The sequence below is a fragment of the Hyperolius riggenbachi genome, chromosome 2, assembly GCF_040937935.1.
Source record: "Hyperolius riggenbachi isolate aHypRig1 chromosome 2, aHypRig1.pri, whole genome shotgun sequence".
Taxonomy (NCBI): Eukaryota; Metazoa; Chordata; class Amphibia; order Anura; family Hyperoliidae; genus Hyperolius; species Hyperolius riggenbachi.
Window position 1 is genome coordinate 279,769,263 of NC_090647.1, and position 19,779 is coordinate 279,789,041.

A 19,779-nucleotide genomic window follows, 5' to 3' on the forward strand; every position below is an offset into this window, starting at 1 on the left:
TAAACTCACCATACACCTAACGGAATACCTTGGGGTGTCTTCTTTCTAAAATGGGGTCACTTGTGGGGTTCCTAAACTGCCCTGGCATTTTAGGGGCCCTAAACCATGAGGAGTAGTCTTGAAAACAAATGTCTCAAAATGACCAGTGAAATCCTAAAGGTACTCATTGGACTTTGGGCCCCTTAGCGCAGTTAGGGTGCAAAAAAGTGCCACACGTGGTATCGCCGTACTCGGGAGTAGTAGTATAATGTGTTTTGGGGTGTATTTTTACACATACCCATGCTGGGTGGGAGAAATATCTCTGTAAATGGACAATTGTGTGTAAAAAAAAAAAAAAAAATCACAAAAATTGTCATTTACAGAGATATTTCTCCCACCCAGCATGGGTATGTGTAAAAATACACTCCAAAACACATTATACTATTTCTCCCGAGTACGGCGATACCACATGTGTGGCACTTTTTTTGCACCCTAACTGCGCTAAGGGGCCCAAAGTCCAATGAGTACCTTCAGGATTTCACAGGTCTTTTTGCGACATTTGTTTTCAAGACTACTCCTCATGGTTTAGGGCCCCTAAAATACCAGAGCAGTATAGGAACCCCACAAATGACCCCATTTAAGAAAGAAAACCCCGCAAGGTATTCTGTTAGGAGTATAGTGAGTTCATAGATGATTTTATTTTTTGTCACAAGTTAGCGGAAAATGACACTTTGTGAAAAAAAACAATAAAAATCAATTTCCGCTAACTTCTGACAAAAAATAAAATCTTCTATGAACTCACCATACTCCTAACAGAATACCTTGGGGTGTCTTCTTTCTAAAATGGGGTCACTTGTGGGGTTCCTATACTGCCCTGGCATTTTAGGGGCCCTAAACCATGAGGAGTAGTCTTGAAACCAAATGTCTCAAAATGACCCTTGAAATCCTAAAGGTACTCAATGGACTTTGGGCCCCTTAGCGCAGTTAGGGTGCAAAAAAGTGCCACACATTTGGTATCGCCGTACTCAGGAGAAGTAGTATAATGTGTTTTGGGGTGTATTTTTACACATACCCATGCTGGGTGGGAAAAATATCTCTGTAAATGGAAAATTGTGTGTAAAAAAAATCAAAAGATTGTCATTTACAGAGATATTTCTCCCACCCAGCATGGGTATGTGTAAAAATACACCCCAAAACACATTATACTACTTCTCCTGAGTTCGGCAATACCACGTGTGGCACTTTTTTGCAGCCTAACTGCCATAAGAGGCCCAAAGTCCAATGAGCACCTTTAGGCTTTACAGGGGTGCTTACAATTTAGCACCCCCCAAAATGCCTGGACAGTAAACACACCCCACAAATGACCCCATTTTGGAAAGTAGACACTTCAAGGTATTCAGAGAGGGGCATGGTGAGTCCGTGGCAGATTTCATTTTTTTTGTCACAAGTTAGAAGAAATGGAAACTTTTTTTTTGTCACAAACTGTCATTTTCCGCTATCTTGTGACAAAAAATAATATCTTCTATAAACTCACTATGCCTCTCAGTGAATACTTTGGGATGTCTTCTTTCCAAAATGGGGTCATTTGGGGGGTATTTATACTATCCTGGAATTTTAGCACCTCATGAAATATGACAGGTGGTCAGAAAAGTCAGAGATGCTTCAAAATGGGAAAATTCACTTTTAGCACCATAGTTTGTGAACGCTATAACTTTTATCCAAACCAATAAATATACACTGAATGAGTTTTTATTATTTTTTATCAAAGACACGTAGCACAATACATTTGGACAAAAAAGACATGAATTTTGACAAAAAAAAAATGATTTTTTTAACTTTCTGTGATAAAATTTGTCAAATAAAGTAACATTTCTGCATGTTACTTTATTTGACAAATTTTATCACAGAAAGTTAAAAAAATCATTTTTTTTGTCAAAATTCATGTCTTTTTTGATGAATATAAATAATAAAAAGTAAGAATCGCAGCAGCAATCAAATAGCACCAAAAGAAAGCTGTATTAGTGACAAGAAAAGGAGCTAAAATTCATTTAGGTGGTAGGTTGTATGACCGAGCAATAAACCATTAAAGCTGCAGTGGTCTGAATTGAAAAAAAGTGTCTGGTCCTTAAGGGGTAGAAAGACTGTGGTCCTCAAGTGGTTAAAGAGTACATAAACTGAGAAGGATATGGATTTTTCCTTTTAAAATAATACCAGTTGCCTGACTCTCCTGCTTATTCTGTGTCTCTAATGCTATCAACTACAACCCCTGAACAAGCATGCAGATCAGGTGCTCTGACTGAAGTCAGCCTGGATTAGCTGCATGCTTGTTTCAGGTGTGTGATTTAGCCACTACTGCAGCCACAGAGATCAGCAGGACTGCTGGGCAACTGGTATTGTTTAAAAGGAAACATCCATATCCCTCTCAGTTTAGGTTCCCTTTAAATGAGTATCAAAGTCTTTTTTTTTTTCAGGTTGCTTCAGAGTTGCTTTATAGAGAACCTGAGGCAGAGTGGTGGGGGGCAAATGGGACACAGAGACATGTTCCCTGCCTCATGAAATGTCTCTGTGTCCCCCCCACCCCCACCACTGTGCTATAACCCCCCAAAATTAGCAACAAGAATTGTTTAATTGTTGCTAATCTCAAGGGGAAAGGAGGAGAGGGATTCCTTGATCAAAACTGCCCACAGTTCTTGCAGGCTTTCCACAGCTGCCACAGGGCAGCTGTCTCTCCCTGGCTGCTCCTCCACCTCCCTGCACGCCAAGAGTGCATCTCGCTCTACTTCCAGCGTTGTGACCCCAGAGGTCATGAAATACGGAGATGCGGGCCAAAGGAGCGGTGGAGAGGGGCAGAGATGGAGGCTACATCTACATAATCTGATCGGGAAGCATTTTTTTTATGTCCTCACCTCGTGCTCTCTTTAAAGAGGAGCTGTTAGGTATAGGGTCTCAGAGAAAAAAACACATATCAGTAGCTAAATATTGGCTGTACTTACATTACATATGCATTTCACTGTCCACGTTTGGATTTCACAGAATTTTAATATAGTATTTGCAGAGATTGATGCTCCTGACAGCTCATGGCAGGTTCCATGTTTGTCTGTCTTGTATGAAGCCAATTGTGATGTAACATCCTCCCTTACCCTGCTTCCGGATGATTCGACTCACAAAAAAGATCCGGATCAAAGATCCGAATCATTCATGATCACTATTGTGCAGTGAATATTAATTAGCCATGTAGCTAGGAACAATAGCGGACTCCTGCACTATACTCTAACGCAGTGGTGCTCAACCTTTTTTGGCCCGAGGGCCGAACTTCAAATCAAGAAAAATCTCGAGGGCCGGAACACATGCATACAAAATTTCGATGTAAAACGTTTAACGTTTTTCTAGTAACAGTTAACATGGTGTTGGAAATGGAAAGAAAACGACAATATAAGAATTGTTGTACTCACCATTTGAAGCACATTTTCTTAATGAGAAGTTTGTGGCTGTTTGGGTGTATGCACAGGGCAGATTAATGCAGCAATGGTATCAGAGTGGCCTGTAGTGTGCTGGCTGAGGAGGCTGTCAGCTCTGTGTGGGGCTGAGGAGGCTGTCAGCTCTGTGTGGGGCTGAAGAGGCTGTCAGCTCTGTGTGGGGCTGAGGAGGCTGTCAGCTCTGTGTGGGGCTGAGGAGGCTGTCAGCTCTGTGTGGGGCTAAGGGGGCTGCCAGCTCTGTGTGGGGCTGAGGGGGCTGTCAGCTCTGTGTGGGGCTGAGGGGGCTGTCAGCTCTGTGTGGGGCTGAGGAGGCTGTCAGCTCTGTGTGGGGCTGAGGGGGCTGTCAGCTCTGTGTGGGGCTGAAGGGGCTGCCAGCTCTGTGTGGGGCTGAGGGGGCTGCCAGCTCTGTGTGGGGCTGAGGGGGCTGCCAGCTCTGTGTGGGGCTGAGGGGGCTGCCAGCTCTGTGTGGGGCTGAGGGGGCTGCCAGCTCTGTGTGGGGCTGAGGGGGCTGTCGGCTCTGTGTGGGGCTGACACAGCGTGTCCCGTTGTCTGCCCACGGTGTCTGCCTGCGGAGGAGGAGAGGATCGGGTGGTATTGCGTAGTATGGCACTCGGCGGGACGCGCATACACCAGCGTGTGCTTGTATTCAGCCCCGGGTAGTGCTGGGATAGTTAGAAAGCCTCGCTCATTGGTTACTGCAGGAACCTTCCTCCAATAGGAACTAGGCTGATTCCTATTGGAGGAAGGTTCCTGCAGTAACCAATGAGCGAGGCTTTCTGACTCTCCCAGCACTACCCGGGGCTGAATACAAGCACATGCTGGTGTATGCGCGTCCCGCCGAGTGCCATACTACGCAATACCACCCGATCCTCTCCCCCTCCGCAGGCAGACACCGCGCGGGCCACAGAAACTGGCTTCGCGGGCCACAAATGGCCCGCGGGCCGTAGGTTGGGCACGGCTGCTCTAACGGAACATGTGCCCTGTGAACAGCACATTGATGTGAGCTGGGCTGTGAGCTGGGCTGCAAGATACAAGCTGCTGTAACATGAGCCTGTAACTTCTCACTGTGAAAGCAGCCTTAGGGTGGGATAGGGAAATGAAGGGGAGGACCAAGGGAGTGCAGTAGGGAGAAGAAGCAGCACCAGCATGCTTTGCAGTATCTGTTATGCGGCCTGCCGGCCTCCTTAGGAGCTTGGGAATAAAGAGGCTCGCTATTCAGCAAAAATCAAAGTAAAAGATATTTTTAACTTCAGTATTGTCTTTTTGGCTTCCTTCTAAACTGTTTAACACAGGAGAATAGAAGTTTAAATTAGCTTTTGCAGCCTGGCAGTTACTATTTAAGGATAGTGATTGATAGCTCTGAGCAACTGCTCCACTTCTGCACCATATTTGCTCCAATTCTTGTACTTATTTTGATAAATTTGGCCCACTGTTAGGGCTGGTTCACACTACTAGAGCTTTTCTAAGCGCTTTGTGATATTAAATGCTCTTGCTAATGTAATGCTGTGTGTGTGTGTGTGTTCTTGCTGGAGTGATGTGATTTTGTAAAAATCACCCATAGCATTGTGTTATCAAAAGCTTTTCAAATCACTACCACTTAAAAAGTTATTGCAGTGTGAACCAGTCATTCTTCTCAACTGAAAATGATATTACTCAGCTTTACTTTACAGTGTAGGTTTACACTCACTGAGCACTTTACTAAAAACACCTGTACACCAACAATTTCTGGCAACTGTCTAATCAGCAGATCACATGGCAACACACCTGGCACTAAAGTGGGGTTTACTGGCCCGAGAATCTTCTACAAGTCTGTTAAACAGAATTAAAGCGGAACTGGAAAAAAAAAAAGTTTCACTTAATTGGGGCTTCTGCCAGCCCCCTACAGCCGGACTGTGCCCATGCTGTTTGAAAAAGATCCTCCATTCCCCCGCCGCGGATCACTTTTCTTCACGCAGTGGAAGCAGACTTGTAAGTCGATGTCCACTGCATCCTGGCCACCAGGGCTGTGGAGTCGGAGTTGGATTTGGAGTCGGAGCAATTTTGGGTACCCGGAGTCGCAGTTGAAGGTTTCATAAACTGATGAGTCGGAAGTCGGATGATTTTGTACAAAATCCACAGCCCTGGTAAGTATTAGACTAAGGCGTCAGAGTTGAGGAGTCGGAGCAGTTTTGGTTTCATAAACTGAGGAGTCAGAAGATTTTTGTACTAACTCCACAGCCCTGCTGGCCACACATATCCTCGAACGCACTCTCCTGGCCCGGAGCGTCCAGTGCAAGCGCAGTAAGAGAAAATATCTACTGTGCCTGCGCAGTATGCTCCTGGCGATGGGAGCGTGAACAAGGTCGCGCAGACGCAGTAGACACCTATGGAAGTGAAAGTGATCCACAGTGGGGGAACAGAGGATCGTTTTGAAAAGACATGGGCACAGGTCGGCTGCAGGGGGCTGGCAGAAGCCCTAGGTAAGTGAAACTTTATTTTTAAAGAGACATCAGTTCCACTTTTATAATCTAGCAAAAGATTATCAGAAAAATGAACATCTCATTGAAGATCCCCGTTTGTGACACTGTCACCGACACACAGGATAGTCTGCATTAAGGTACTGTTCTGCTCAAAAAACATAAATTAACACGTTTGTTGTTCTCCACTAATGTACTGCCTATGACTAATGACAAATTTAGTCTGGATTGCAGGATCACTTAAAGCCGTAATCATAGCAAAACAGCCACATCATTTTACACAAATACCTTCTGTTTTAAGAAGGCACATTTCTATTTTGCATAGCATTTTAGCTAGAGGGCTTTTTGGTCCATTCTAGCCCCTTACACACACCAATGAGTTCTGGCTCACCATGAGCTTGCCGGGCAATCTGTAACTCTGGGTGTTTCAAGTCCTACCCCATAGAGCCACATTAATCCATGCCATGCACTGATGAGGACCAACCAGTCTGAAACACTCTGTATGCATGTTTAATTATTGTGCCTTTGTACAATAAACAAGACACATCCCAGCGGTTCTGAAGCGGTGTTTAGCTTACAGGAACAACAAAGGGATGATTTGCATATTCAGCAGTAATACACTGTGTGAGACATCATATGCTCACTCCAACCTGAATAATTGCGAATACCTTCTGTTCAACCACTTTTGGATAACACTTGAAATATATGCCCTGTTTGGGAGATGTTATCCCTGACAAGGGTGTAGATTACACTCACTGCCACCACGCACTCTCGCCGCTCTGGCTGGTCTCTCCCTCGCCAGAAGCCACTTGCGTTGCCTTTGGTATGATGGCAGAGCTTTGCGAGCTGGTCACCCTGTTGATCACTGTGAGCTAATCTCATGAGCTCACATTGATGACTTAGTCGGGGCCAATAAAATCGGATCCTGACTGGATCATAGAGCTCTGCAGTCATAGCAACGGCAGAGCAAGTGGACTGGAATAATGGGTGAGTGGTGGCAGTGGCGATTGCGTACGGTTTGACATCGGCAAGCCTTGATTTTTGGGGCCAGAGACCGCTGGTTAAAGAAGGAAAACGTATGCATTGCATAGCATTTTAATAAGAGGGGTTTCGGGTCCATTTTAGCACCTTACACACTCCTATGAGTTCTAGTTCACCATGAGCTTGCTGGGCAATCTGTAACTTTAGTTTTACAAAGGGCTGTGAATTCGAGTCATTTTAGGTACCTGAAGTCGGTGGTTTCATAAACTGAGTAGTCTGTGTCGGATGATATTTGTACTGACTTCACAGCCTTAGTTTTAAACAGCACCCTAACCAGTAACCAGAAATTACAGACAGTTCTCAAAATTGAACAAAATCCCTTGAAATAACTTCTCCAGAAATGGAAAATAAGGTGCGTGGCTCTTCTAACATAATTATACTGATCAGTGTTCTCCCCACAATTTTTTTTTCCAGCCGGGTGACATGAAAAAGTAGCCGGGTGGGGCAATATGAGAAATTTCAAGGCTGGCGCTTCTATGCGCAACTGTGCTCATAGCATAGGAGGAGGTGAGCTGATGACAGCCGGGTGCTCATCTACCGGAGCACCCAGCTAAAAGAGCCTGGGGAGAACACTGCTGGTATTCTGAGAAGCAGGTATTTAACCTTTTTTTAAATTTTTTTTTTAAAAGTCAATAAAATATAAAGAGCAAAATAAAGAAATAACTTCTGATCCCCCACACTAGTTTTCTGCTCTGGGATTAAACTGAACATCTTTTCTCTTAAGCACAGTGCTTTATTATAGCCTTTGCGACAATTCATTGAAGTCTACTTCACAGAGCAATTTTAAACTGCTTAGGGGAACACTGACAATGCAACCTGCCTGGAACAAGTACTACAGATTGTAAGTACGAGAGTAGGCAGCTGACGCACTTCAACTGGGAGAACAGCATGCAGGCTCATAAATAACATTATAAGCTGCTGGGATTTCTCAATAAAATGGCACGTGTCCCCACAATTAAAGGAAAGATCCTGGAAATGATTATATTTTGCAGTTGTGCGATCAAACAAAAAAGCAAAATGTACTTATATTACATCCATCATAAGTAAATGCAGTACTGCATCACATCAAACCCTTTGTTAACTATGGATGATTCCGGGCTGTTTTACAATGTTTGTTTTACTATTTCTTGGGTGGTTAAGATTGTTTTTTGTCAAGTTAAAACAGTCTTTCTTACTTTCCAGTAATTTTAGAGTTTAACTATTCTTTGTCAACAACGCACAATGGGCCAAGAGAGGAAGTGACAAATATGCCGTATGAACTAAAAGCAGAATGCAATTCATTATTTTTCACCAATTTGCTCAAAACGTATTTATTTGATCAACAAACTGAGAAAAGACTAAAGCCTAAACCACATGCTAGCCATAGATGCGTCAGTTTGTAAAAAAATATGACTAACAGAAGATCTCATTTTAAATAATCTTTACATGCAGTCAGAAAACTCCTTCAGGGGTGTGGAGAATTTTTCACAGTTGAGTCAGTGGAACAACCACTTTTCATAAGCGAAAAACAAAAAAATTTAAATCTGCCTATAGAGAATTCTGAAATGTGAAAAAATAAATAAAAGTTCTCCAGCCAACAGGAATGCACTGCTGCTCCTACTTTGTGGTGATTCTTGGTTAATAAGCACACGTTACATCCTTGTAATACATGGTAAGCATACTGGACACAAGGGGTACTTGAACTTGTCACATCCACTTCAGGAAGATTTGTGTTCAAAATGATTTTATATACAAGTTTTTACACAAGTTTGAATAAGCATTACGTTACTTAAAAGCATAAACAAAAATTTAAAAAGTATAGTCTTTTATATAGGGGACATGTGATGTTTGAGTAACACTTTTAGATCTTTATGCAATAGACAATACCCTTAGGCCCCTTTTACACTTGCCTTGCAAGTGTGCGTTGCGTTACCCTGTTTTGCCATTGCTTATTAGAGAATAAAGATGGCTGAAAAAAAAATTCATTCATTCAAATTTTTATTGGGGGAAAAAAACAAACAAAAAAACTTTTAAATAAAAAAAAAACGAAACAAAAAAAACAACAACGCTGCAGCAGCAATCAGATGCCACCTCACAAGTCGGTAATTTACCTAACGAGTCAGTAATTTTGGTTTTCCATGGGGTACCAGCCTTTGTGTATTGACATTTCTGCTTTATCGCATATTGTAATGCTAAGCATACTGATGCCAATGCCTCACCTATCAATGTCTATAGGCAAATTATTCCTTGCAACTGGCATGTGCAGAGAGGTGGTTAGCTTAAAGTGTAACTGTCGGGCATAAAATAAAAAATCAATTCTTTCTTTTTTTTTTATCTGGTAAACAAGTAATAAGGATGCTAATCAGGCAATCCAAAAGTTAAAATCCCTATTACTTTTCTTGTTTATAAATGATCATTCCCCAGATTACCTGACTCTTATTTGGTACGTTGCTGCACAAAGGAAGTTGCAGCGCATGCTGGGTTGTCCTTTTTTGCTTCTGTACATTAGTTTAGTCTGAGGGGAAATAAAGAAGCAAAAAAATAAATAAAAATAAAATAAAAGACCACCCAGCATGCCCTGCAACTTCTTTTTTGCGGCAACGTACCAAATAAGAGTCAGGTAAACTGGGGAATGATCATTTATAAACAAGAAAAGTAATAGAGATTTTAACTTTTGGATTGCCTGGTTTGCATGCTTATTACTTGTTTACCGGATAAAAATAAAGAATTGATTTTTGATTTTATGCCGGACAGTTACACTTTAAGAACTGTAAGGCCCCGTTCACACTACCCGCGTTGCCATCCGGATTTCGGCAACGCATGCAGGAGGCAGACACGCACAAAGATCAGAAGTGCACGCACGGCACTGTCTGATGTTCACACTGCATGCATTCCGGACCAGTGCAGTCCGAGAACGCATGCTGCACACATTTTTTAACAAAACATGCGGCTGACCCATTCACTTGCAGTGTATGGGATTGGCCACGCAACGCATACAAACGCAGATGGCGTGCGTTTGTACGCATTGCGTTTCGATCTCACGGCCATCCGCGTTTGATGATGTGAACGTGGCCTAAGGCCTAAGCATCTATCTTAGACATTTTCTGCTTTTTGGGGAATTCCACAGTCCTTCACATAGTATACTGGCACCTACATAAAGGTGTATAAAAATGAACAGGCAAGCATGGACAAAGGTAACACACATTTTACTCATTTAAAAGATGTCAGGAACCAACAGATTTTATTTTCTGTGTAACTTAATATTAACACATTCACATTTGAGAAAAGCCTCTTTTTCTCTTAGCATGACAATATCTCTGCACAAATTCATGATAAAGCTTATGGCTCTAACAATTAAATGAAACAAGTAAGGAAGGGTGTGGTGTTTTTATATGCAATAAGATCCAACAATGTCACAGTGCCCCCAAAGGTGGACTTTTACCAGGATATTGAGTAACACGTCACTGCCTTCCGAAGGTGTAAAATACATAAAGGGAATCTGTTTAAACTCGGCTGTAGCGGTGATCATAAACTGAAGCAACCATGCTGTTACTGTGACTCTGATAACAGCACACAGAAAAGGTTAGAGCAGGCATCACCTTGGGAAGGATTGGCAGAGACAGAACTTTATTGGACTTGTGTGAAGGACAGCTGCTGACACCAGCGTCACAGAACACCACGAGATATGTCCTATGGGTACAGGCTGTCATTCAGAGCAGAGATTAACAGTGTGTGGGTGGAAAACTATCTCATTCATGCAATTGTGCAATGCAATGACTGTGCATGCGTGTCACCCAGTTCAGAAATGTGATAAAAGGGAGTGGCCAGGAAATGCAGAGGAATATAAATACATTTTTGGCATATACTGTAAACGGTTTTGATAGTTCAGTGGTGTCGAGCCTATCCCTCATGTAAAGATTAATCACAGGTGGGGAGGATGAGATCTGTAAATTAATAGCACTGGTTAAAAGCACAAGTCTCAGCATACCTGCAGCTTTCACACGGAAATGAATCTTACTAGACATAGCTATATTGTGTATGTACTGATTTTCTCAGTGATAATTCAGGTGTCCTTTCCTAAAGGCAAAACACTTCAAAAGATATGCCAGCCCTTTTCTTTTATTCATCGCTGTAAGTACGTGTCATACGCATTTCCTTCTCAGGCCTTATAAGGAAGTGATATTTTCCCTTATCTGATTTAGCTTACATTCAACGCTGTAGTACATACATCAGGCTTCAGATTTCAGTAATATTTCATCATTCTAAAAAAACAGCCATACACACAGAATAATCAAATGTGTAATCATGAGGCAATTGCTTTTAAGTGAGAAGATCACTACCGGTCACTAATGTAAATCAGGAATTATGTCTACAACTGAGGAGAAGCTGATATTTCCTTATGCTTCTTGTTGGGAAAATTTCAAAATAGGAATTGGGCAAGGCTTTTAAACCAGCATTGCTAGGAACCTCAAAAGATGCGGGGCACATCTGGGCACCAATGAAGGGGAATCGTGCAACATTCTGTGGTGTAGTGGGCGTGGCAAAGACAGGTGGTCGGTGTGGCCAAATAACGGGCATAATTTATTAACAGTGTGTAAACTCAGGTTACAGTATGTAACAATGTAAATAAAAGAAGGCCAGATGTTCACCACATAGTAAATAGACAGCATATCCCCCACATAAGAGTTAGGCAAGATATCCCACACATAGCAATTAGGTGGTATAACCCACAACAGGCAGCATATTCCCCCATATAGAAATTACGCTTTATTTCCCTCACATAGCAATTCGGCACCATAATCACCGCATAGCAATTAGGCACCACACTGATGGAGATGGGGTGTGACAAGAGGCCTGATTCACAATGCGGTGCAAAGTGTTTGCACGCTGGTGAAAAGCCCTTTATCACGCCTAAACTCAGTTTAGGCGTGATAAAAAGAAACGCGCACGAAATTCCCGCAATCGCGTTAAACCCTATGGGCGTGCAAAACTTTGCTCGCGGCACTTTGCGCACGATCAGAAGCACAAAGTCGTGCTAACTCAGCTGGTGCAAAGGTTAGCACGCCTAAAAGTTCTTAGGCGTGCTATCTGGGTTAGCACTGCTTTGTGAATCTGGCCCTCGACCTGAAGTCAGACATGGTCAGTTAGAATGAGGTGCGACATGTAGTGACACAAAACTAGGTCAAATGACAAACTATTAGGCAGCAGCAAATCCTACAAACTATTAGGCAGCAGCAAATTCTACAAACAACTAGGCAGCATGCCCCCCCCCCCCCTTGAAAAAAAAGCAGCAGCAGCAGCCAGAAGCACTCCATGATAGAAAACCACAACAGCCAGCTTTCCGATGAAAAGCCCTATAACAGACAGCTGCCCCATGCCAGACAACTCCCCCACGACAGACCCCAGCAACAGAGAAATCCCTTGTGACAGACCCCAGTAACACACAACTCCCCCGAGACAGACCCCAGTAACAGACAATTCCTCCATAACAGACCAAAGTAATGAGCTGCCCAATGACAGACCCCTGTAAAAGACAACTCCCCCTTGTAGACCCTAGTAACAGACAACTCCTCCATAACAAACCCCATAAACGGATCATTACAAACCTCGGTCAGAGAAAGCACCCCCATGATAGACAGCTCCCCATGACAGACCTCTAGAACAAAAGACAGCGATGAGTCTGCCCGCCTCAAGGGTGAAAGTGATTGTACTGGGGAGTGCTAATTGGGCAGGAGGTCCATCAAATCTCCCTGGATTCCACAGTCGACATAGCAATCCCAGTAAGGACTCAACCCTCAGCAGATAATTATCCAAAATTAATTTATTACATTAGATCTGCAGAAGTACAAAACATACTAGCCAGCACGACGTTTCGGGCTCTCGCCCTTTCTCAAGGCTACTGGCTCATGTATGACACACAGACAACTAACATCACACCCCCAATAAATTAGGATAATTATCCGCTGAGGGTTGAGACCCCTAGAACAGACAGCTCCTCTATGACAAACCCCAGTAATGGACAACACCCCATAACAAAGCCCAGTAATGAACTCCACCCCCATGACCGATCCCCTGTAATAGACAGGATAAGGGGAGGAGTTTGTACAGTTCAGAGACCAAACTTCCTCTAACATCAAACAGGAAGCAAGTTTTGTAAGCCAGGCAATACAATATTGCACAAAATGTATTGTGTACTGCAAACTATGATATCCAAACAATATACAGAAAAAGGCAAAACCTAAACCGGGGCTTTACCAAAAGTTATAGATGGTAATTGGGTGTGTCTACAAATGAACAGCTAAGGAGATTTTAAATGGGAATTGTTGATGTTCCACTCACTATACTGTATGCCAGTTGCTGTGGATAAAAGCAACCATATGTTGAATAATTTGGCATGGATGCAAAAATCATACCTGGTTGTAGACTAAAATGGAAAGGTAACTTTTGGAAATGTTATTAAACAGCTAGTGTCTCAAAGTATATCAGTTTTTAATGGAAGCTTAGTTGCACTTTTAAACCTTTTTACCATGAAATATTACAAATAATTTTTAGTTCAGTTCAGTTTTCAGTCTGCTGATTTAAATGGTAAAGTAACACGAGTATCGCTTTTAATTTTTGAAGCAAAGAAGTCTGTGGACTTTGCGGGTGATAACTTGGTTCTATTATTGTGTGTGGGAGCATCTGTACTATACAGCAGAAAAACAAATTCTTTGTAACCTGACAATCAAGCCAGCAGGTAGAGCAGTTAAAAACTATTTGTTTACAATATTAAAGATTTTAAATATTGCTCATAATAACTTGTCTGAGCCCCTCCTCCCTTTCTTTTGCACAATAAGTGCTGTTACATATGCAAGTAAGTCAATCAAACAGCAAATCAAATTCAACCTGCTCTCCTGAAACAAACAGAAGCCAAAACATTTATCTGGCTAAGCAAACGATTCTTATGACTTGAGATTACTCTGAGGCTGAAAGATGATTATTTTTGTAATCTTAAGCTGGGCATACACTGGCTCGATTTGGCGCTATTTCGACAGCAGATTCGATCACTGGGATCGAATCTGCTGCCAATCGTTCGTGCTAAACGCACCTGCCGATCCGATTTCCTCCCGAAATCGGTTCGGTCCGTCGATCGCGCTGTGCGGGAAATTACCGTCGATTGCCCGCGGGTAGGGAGCGCGTCACTAGCGGCGGCCAATCCGATACAGGTATACATTACCTGACGCTGGCTCCCGGGCATCTTCTCCGCGCTACACCGCTCTGTTCCTGCTTCCATCCCAGCGTACATTAACTTCCTGCGTCACTCCAGTGACCAGGAAGTTCAAATAGAGGGCACTCACAGTCAGTGTACGCTGGGATGCGGTGCAGCGCAGAGAAGAGGACCCGGAGCCAGCTTCAGGTATTGTATCCGGGGGGGTGGGGGGGGGGGGGGTTGGACAGGCGGCAGGAGCAGCTCAACAGATTGTGATCGGTTTCAGGCTGAAATCGATTCACAATCAGTTTGCAGTAAAGGCAGCCATACGATCCCTCTCTGATCAGATTCGATCAGATAGGGATCTGTCAGTTGGTCGATCTAATGGCAAATCGACCAGTGTATGGCTACCTTTAAGGTGCGTACACACGCACTACTAAAGAGGACGGGTCCATCAGAACCTCCTGCTGGGTGGTCCTTCTCCCGACTGTACACACGTACTACTGTCGGGAGAATGACCGCCCAGCGGGATGGTCTGACGGACCCGTCCTCTTTAGTAGTGCCTGTGTACACACCTTTACACCCGTCGTTTGTTACAATAGTGCATGTGCCCCTAGTAATTTAGGGGTAAGCCAATTAACTTATCAGTGTTTTTGGGATGTGGGAGGAAACTGAAGTGCCCAGAGCTGTGTCCCTGGGATTCGAGCCCAGGGACACAGCTCTGCAAGGCGACAGAGCTATCCACTATGCCACCTTGCATGTATTTTCTTAACCATATTTGCTTCAAGGTAAAAATCACACAATGTCAATTATAGTAATACAAATGCATATCAACTATAATAATTCAAATAAAAATTATGTATTCACAGGAGGAAAATATTTAGATTCTGTTAAATGTCTGTATTCAACCCTTTTATGTATCTTGATTATTAAAAACGGAGATCCTGCAATAAATTCTACTTCTACAAGTGTTAATGTCATGCGAAGAAGTTTTTTTAAACTGTTAAAGTACTCATAGAACAGTTGCTAGAAGTATTTTTTATTACAGTCACGTGGGGGTAAATACAACCATCTATGACACTTTACAAATGATCTTAACACTGTTTTTACTCTTTTCAGGTGACTAGTTTGAAAAACATCCAGAAGCCTTTCCAGTTATGCAAGCACAGAGGGATGAAGCAGAGAAAACAGTTTGTACTCCATTTACTCTAAAGAGTCAAAGAGGTTTACTACTGTGCTTATTATCGGATTAAAACATATCTTGCACAATCAAAGAGATGACTGCAGAATGATTCATGGATAATGCTCCAAGGAACCCAAGGATGACCTAAACTTAAAAAGACTGCATCAGCTTATCCTAAGAACCTTCCCGTATTACTTATTACAGTTAATTCAGGTAAAAACAAACAAACAATGAAGAAGTGACTAAATTTAAAGCACCAAGAGCATTTCAACAAAGCAGCAGTTTTCTCTTTTTCCCTGGGCAGAGCACAAAACAAAAAATAGACAATGTTCTGGTTATCATTCAGATAATACTACTATATTTTTCCCACCGAATGAGCAAACAAGAAGAACGTATAGCAGCATTATTAAAGTAAAAAGTATGATAACTGTGTTACTCAATAACTCACCCAATTAGGGACACCATCTGCTCCACTATGTGCTTGCTGAAAGTTATAATGACAAAGAGTTTCTGAAAAGAAAAGAAAGAGCACGATCAATTTGTGAGGACCGAAAAGGCCAAATGAAATATTAAATAAACTGAGACATATTAAGGGTCATGGTATTGAAAACATTTTTGCTTTGGCAGAGCTGTTGCGCTCGTTAGATCATTGCACTAGTGAGGTTTTCTATCATACGTGGTTTGTGTTGTCTTAGTCCATAGTAAAGGTCATATAGTAGCAGCCAAATTCCCGAAACATTCACTGTACTTTGTGGAGTAGGACACAATAACTCAAACTTGTAATGACTGTTATTTGGAAGGAACAAGGAAATATGGAGAGTATGTGTCGCCACTAGAGCACCCAAGAGATTGACAGTAAAAAGCCAAAATAAATTTCAACTTGATACCAACAAAGAAAAGGAAAATATTAGTATCTGGGTGGTTTTAAGAAGGTTAGATTAAGGGTTCAAATCAACCAGCAGCCTTTTCTAAGTGCTAGTGATTTGAAAAGCTCTTGCTAACACAATGTTATGGATAATTTTTTTTTATAAAATCACATTGCTTAAGTGGTATCACACCTATAGCATTACATTAGCAAGAGCTTTTCAAATCACAAGCGCTTAGAAACGTCTTAGTAACGTACTGTTAGTGGGTTTCAGGCCTTATGTTAGATCAATAACTGTGCAAAAATTAATAGGGAGGTAAACTAAAGTATGTTTTAAAATAATTCAATGAAAAAGCTAAATTATTAATGGTTTGTGAGGTTTTGCAAACATGGCACAATAAAATGGAATGATTGAAAACATTAAGAATATAAACTGACAACACCTTTCCACTCGTATGTCCCACTATGCGGGACATTTTTTCAAGCGCGGTTTGCAGCGCATTAGACCACCCGTCAACCCAAATTTTTGTCCGCATATGTAGTGGACATGTAATATTACATACCCACACAGTCAGTACCCCCCTGCCCCAAACCGGAAGTCCGCAATCACTGCTAGAAGGAAGTGACATAGGCATTTAAATGTCACTGCATTTTCCTTCCTGTTTATTTGCAATTTTATTTATGATTCCATACTGATTCCTTGCCGATTCCTTTTTGCAGATTCCTTTCTTCATACTTCATGCAGATTACATTGCAGATTGCTTGCAAAGTTTCATAGAGAATCAATGGAATCCTATGGAAGGGACTGGGGGAGGGTGTAAATAGTAGCCAGTATTTTATTGCTAATCTGCCCAATCGAAATACCAAATATTGCATTGTGTGTAGGGACAGTAAGACACCGGGTGGCAGGCATAAAGCCACCTATTATTGCGAAACTTGCTCACGCAGGCCAGGATTACACCCAGGAAACAACTGTTTTACAATTTACCATACCTTGGCTTTCTCCTCGGCTACCAGCCAATAGAAGATGCCAAACTGTCTAAATAAGGTATCAAATTAAACGTTATAATGTGTTCTTTAAAATACGATATACCATGTTACTATGTTATGTTCCATGTTAAAATGGGAGAGAGAATAAGAGGGAGAGTGCATTTCTGTAAAAAAAAACTGAGCAGAAACGACTACCTTTAGGAAAGAACTGAGTGGAAAGGGTTAAGCCAACAAAGCCTGAAAATTTGGGGCCGCTCAGCCTTACCGTTGGACAGAAATCTCCGCTTTTGTACCTCAAAACCTAGGCCCTAATGAAAGCCGTACAATTTATCACTCTTCTGTCAAAATGTGCATTGCTGGGTGTCAGAGTGCCAGATTAGCTTAACCACTTCAGCCTTCAGTCGTTTTCACTTTATGCATCTGAACAATTTTCACCTCCCATTCATTAGCCTATAACTTTATCACTACTTATCACAATGAACTGATCTATATCTTTTTTTTTCCGCCACCAATTAGGCTTTATTTGGGGGGTACATTTTGCTAAGAGCCACTTTACTGTAAATGCATTTTAACAGGAAGAATAAGAAAAAAACTGAAAAAATTCATTATTTCTCAGTTTTCAGCCATTATGGTTTTAAAATAATACATGCCTCCATAATTAAAACTTACATATTGTATTTGCCCATATGTCCCGGTTGTTACACCGTTAAAATTATGTCCCTATCACAATGTATGGCGACAATATTTAATTTGGAAATAAAGGTGCTTTTTTTTCCGTTTTGCATCTATCACTATTTACAAGTTTAAAAAAAAAAATAGAAATATTTAATATTTACATTGATATTTAAAAAGGTAAATATTAACATTTTTTTTTTATTTACATGTTTTTTTTTTGTTTTTTTTTGTATTAAACATTTTATTTGGGTATTTTTGGGAGGGTGGGATGTAAACCATAGTTTTATAATGTAAATGTGTCTTGAGTTTTACTTTTTTCACTTTTAGTTGTAGTTTTACTTTTTGGCCACAAGATGGCGGCCATGCGTTTGTTTACATGACGTCACTCTAAGCGTAACACACGCTTAGAGCGACGCATGGGGTACGTTACAGCCAGAAAAAGCGAAGCTTCCGAGAGAAGCTGTCGCTTTTTCAGCGGGGGAGAGGAATCAGTGATCGGGCACCATAGCCCGATTCACGGATTGCCTGGCTAACGAACCGCAGCCGGGAGCGCACGTGCACGCGGGCGATCGGCCGCGGGAGCGCGCGGACGCGCACAATGCCTCCTGGGCGTAGCTAGTACGTCCAGGAGGCCAAAGTAGTTAAAGGACCACTCCCGCGAATCAATAAATGTTTAACTATCTAACAGTAGATATATCTAGTTTATAGGAGCCTTGCTGTGTCTTTTTTTATTTAGTGATGTCCCTTTAATGTACTGTATGTCACTGAAATGGGAGTCCGTCAGTCCCTTGCATAACGTTTACGGACTTATGTATCTAAATAACCATTGCAGGGGCAGCCTTCTCAGGGTTTGGGGGAAAAAAAAATGGTTTAGCCCCGCAATCTCAACTGTCAATATTATACTGCTCGGGCTTACCTTTAGCCGTTACACAGAAGGACATGCTTCCCCCCCCCCCCCCCGCCGCTCTCAGGCATCCCACAGGCTTTGAGGGAGGCAGCAGTCAGCGCAGACTTTGCTGCGCAATGAGCCGCTCTCCCTCTTCCTTGATTCGCCTGCGGGTCTAGCAATGATGACGTGCGCATCATGAGGAGCTCTGCCATGGTACAGACGTCGCACGTCATCAGGATCCTGAGCAGCGGCGATACACAAGGGCAGCACATACTGTCTCTACCACGGCAGAGCTGCTCATGACGCGCACGTCATCATTGGCAGACCCGCAGGCGAATCAAGGAAGAGGGAGAGCGGCTCGTTGCGCAGCAAGTCTGCGCTGACTGCTGCCTCCCTCACAGCCTTCTGGTTAACGGCTAAAGGTAAGCCCGAGCAGTATAATATTGTCAGTTGAGATTGTGGGGCTAAACCATTTTTTCCCCCAAACCCTGAAAAGGCTCCCCCTGCAATGTTTATTTAGATTCATAAGTCCGTCAACATTATGTAAGGGACTGACGGACTCCTATTTCAGTGACATACAGTACATTAAAGGGACATCACTAAATAAATAAAAAAGACACAGCAAGGCTCCTATAAACTAGATACATCTACTGTTAGATAGTTAAAAATGAATTGATTCGCGGGAGTGGTCCTTTAACTGAAATAAATCACTCAGGTAGTTTTTACTATTAATATCAGATTCATTTGATTAAAATATGTATAGATTAGATCTATTTTTTATCTTTTCCCCAAACTAATTAGGATTTTTACTAAATCAAGCAAAGTGAAACTGTATTTACAGATACAAGGTATGAATGAATTTACAGAAGATAAAATGAGTATATTACTAAACAAAAGTAGATTTTTAATACAAAAATGTACATTCCCCAAACATGAGCATTAGCAACAAACCGAGCCAAATAAAGTGATTAACTACTTCAGCCCTTAGTCGTTTTCACTTTATGTATCCGAGCAATGTTCACCTCCCATTCATTAGCCTATAACTTTATCACTACTT

The 19,779-nt window shown here is 42.1% G+C and overlaps 1 protein-coding gene and 1 long non-coding RNA gene across 6 annotated transcripts in view; one reads left to right on the forward strand and one right to left on the reverse strand.

Annotated features, from left to right (window-relative positions):
* Positions 1–19,779, reverse strand: part of VMP1 (vacuole membrane protein 1) — a 229,023-nt gene that overhangs the window by 32,503 nt on the left and 176,741 nt on the right. For all 5 annotated transcript variants that reach the window (XM_068268759.1, XM_068268760.1, XM_068268758.1 and 2 more), the window contains one exon: positions 15,752–15,813. In XM_068268759.1, coding sequence (XP_068124860.1) covers positions 15,752–15,813 — 62 coding nt within the window. The remainder of the gene's footprint in view (positions 1–15,751; positions 15,814–19,779) is intronic.
* LOC137546382 (uncharacterized) overlaps positions 1–19,779 on the forward strand; it is a 30,568-nt gene that overhangs the window by 8,049 nt on the left and 2,740 nt on the right. The window contains exon 2 of the long non-coding RNA XR_011026251.1: positions 15,240–15,516. This is a non-coding gene — a long non-coding RNA (uncharacterized lncRNA). The remainder of the gene's footprint in view (positions 1–15,239; positions 15,517–19,779) is intronic.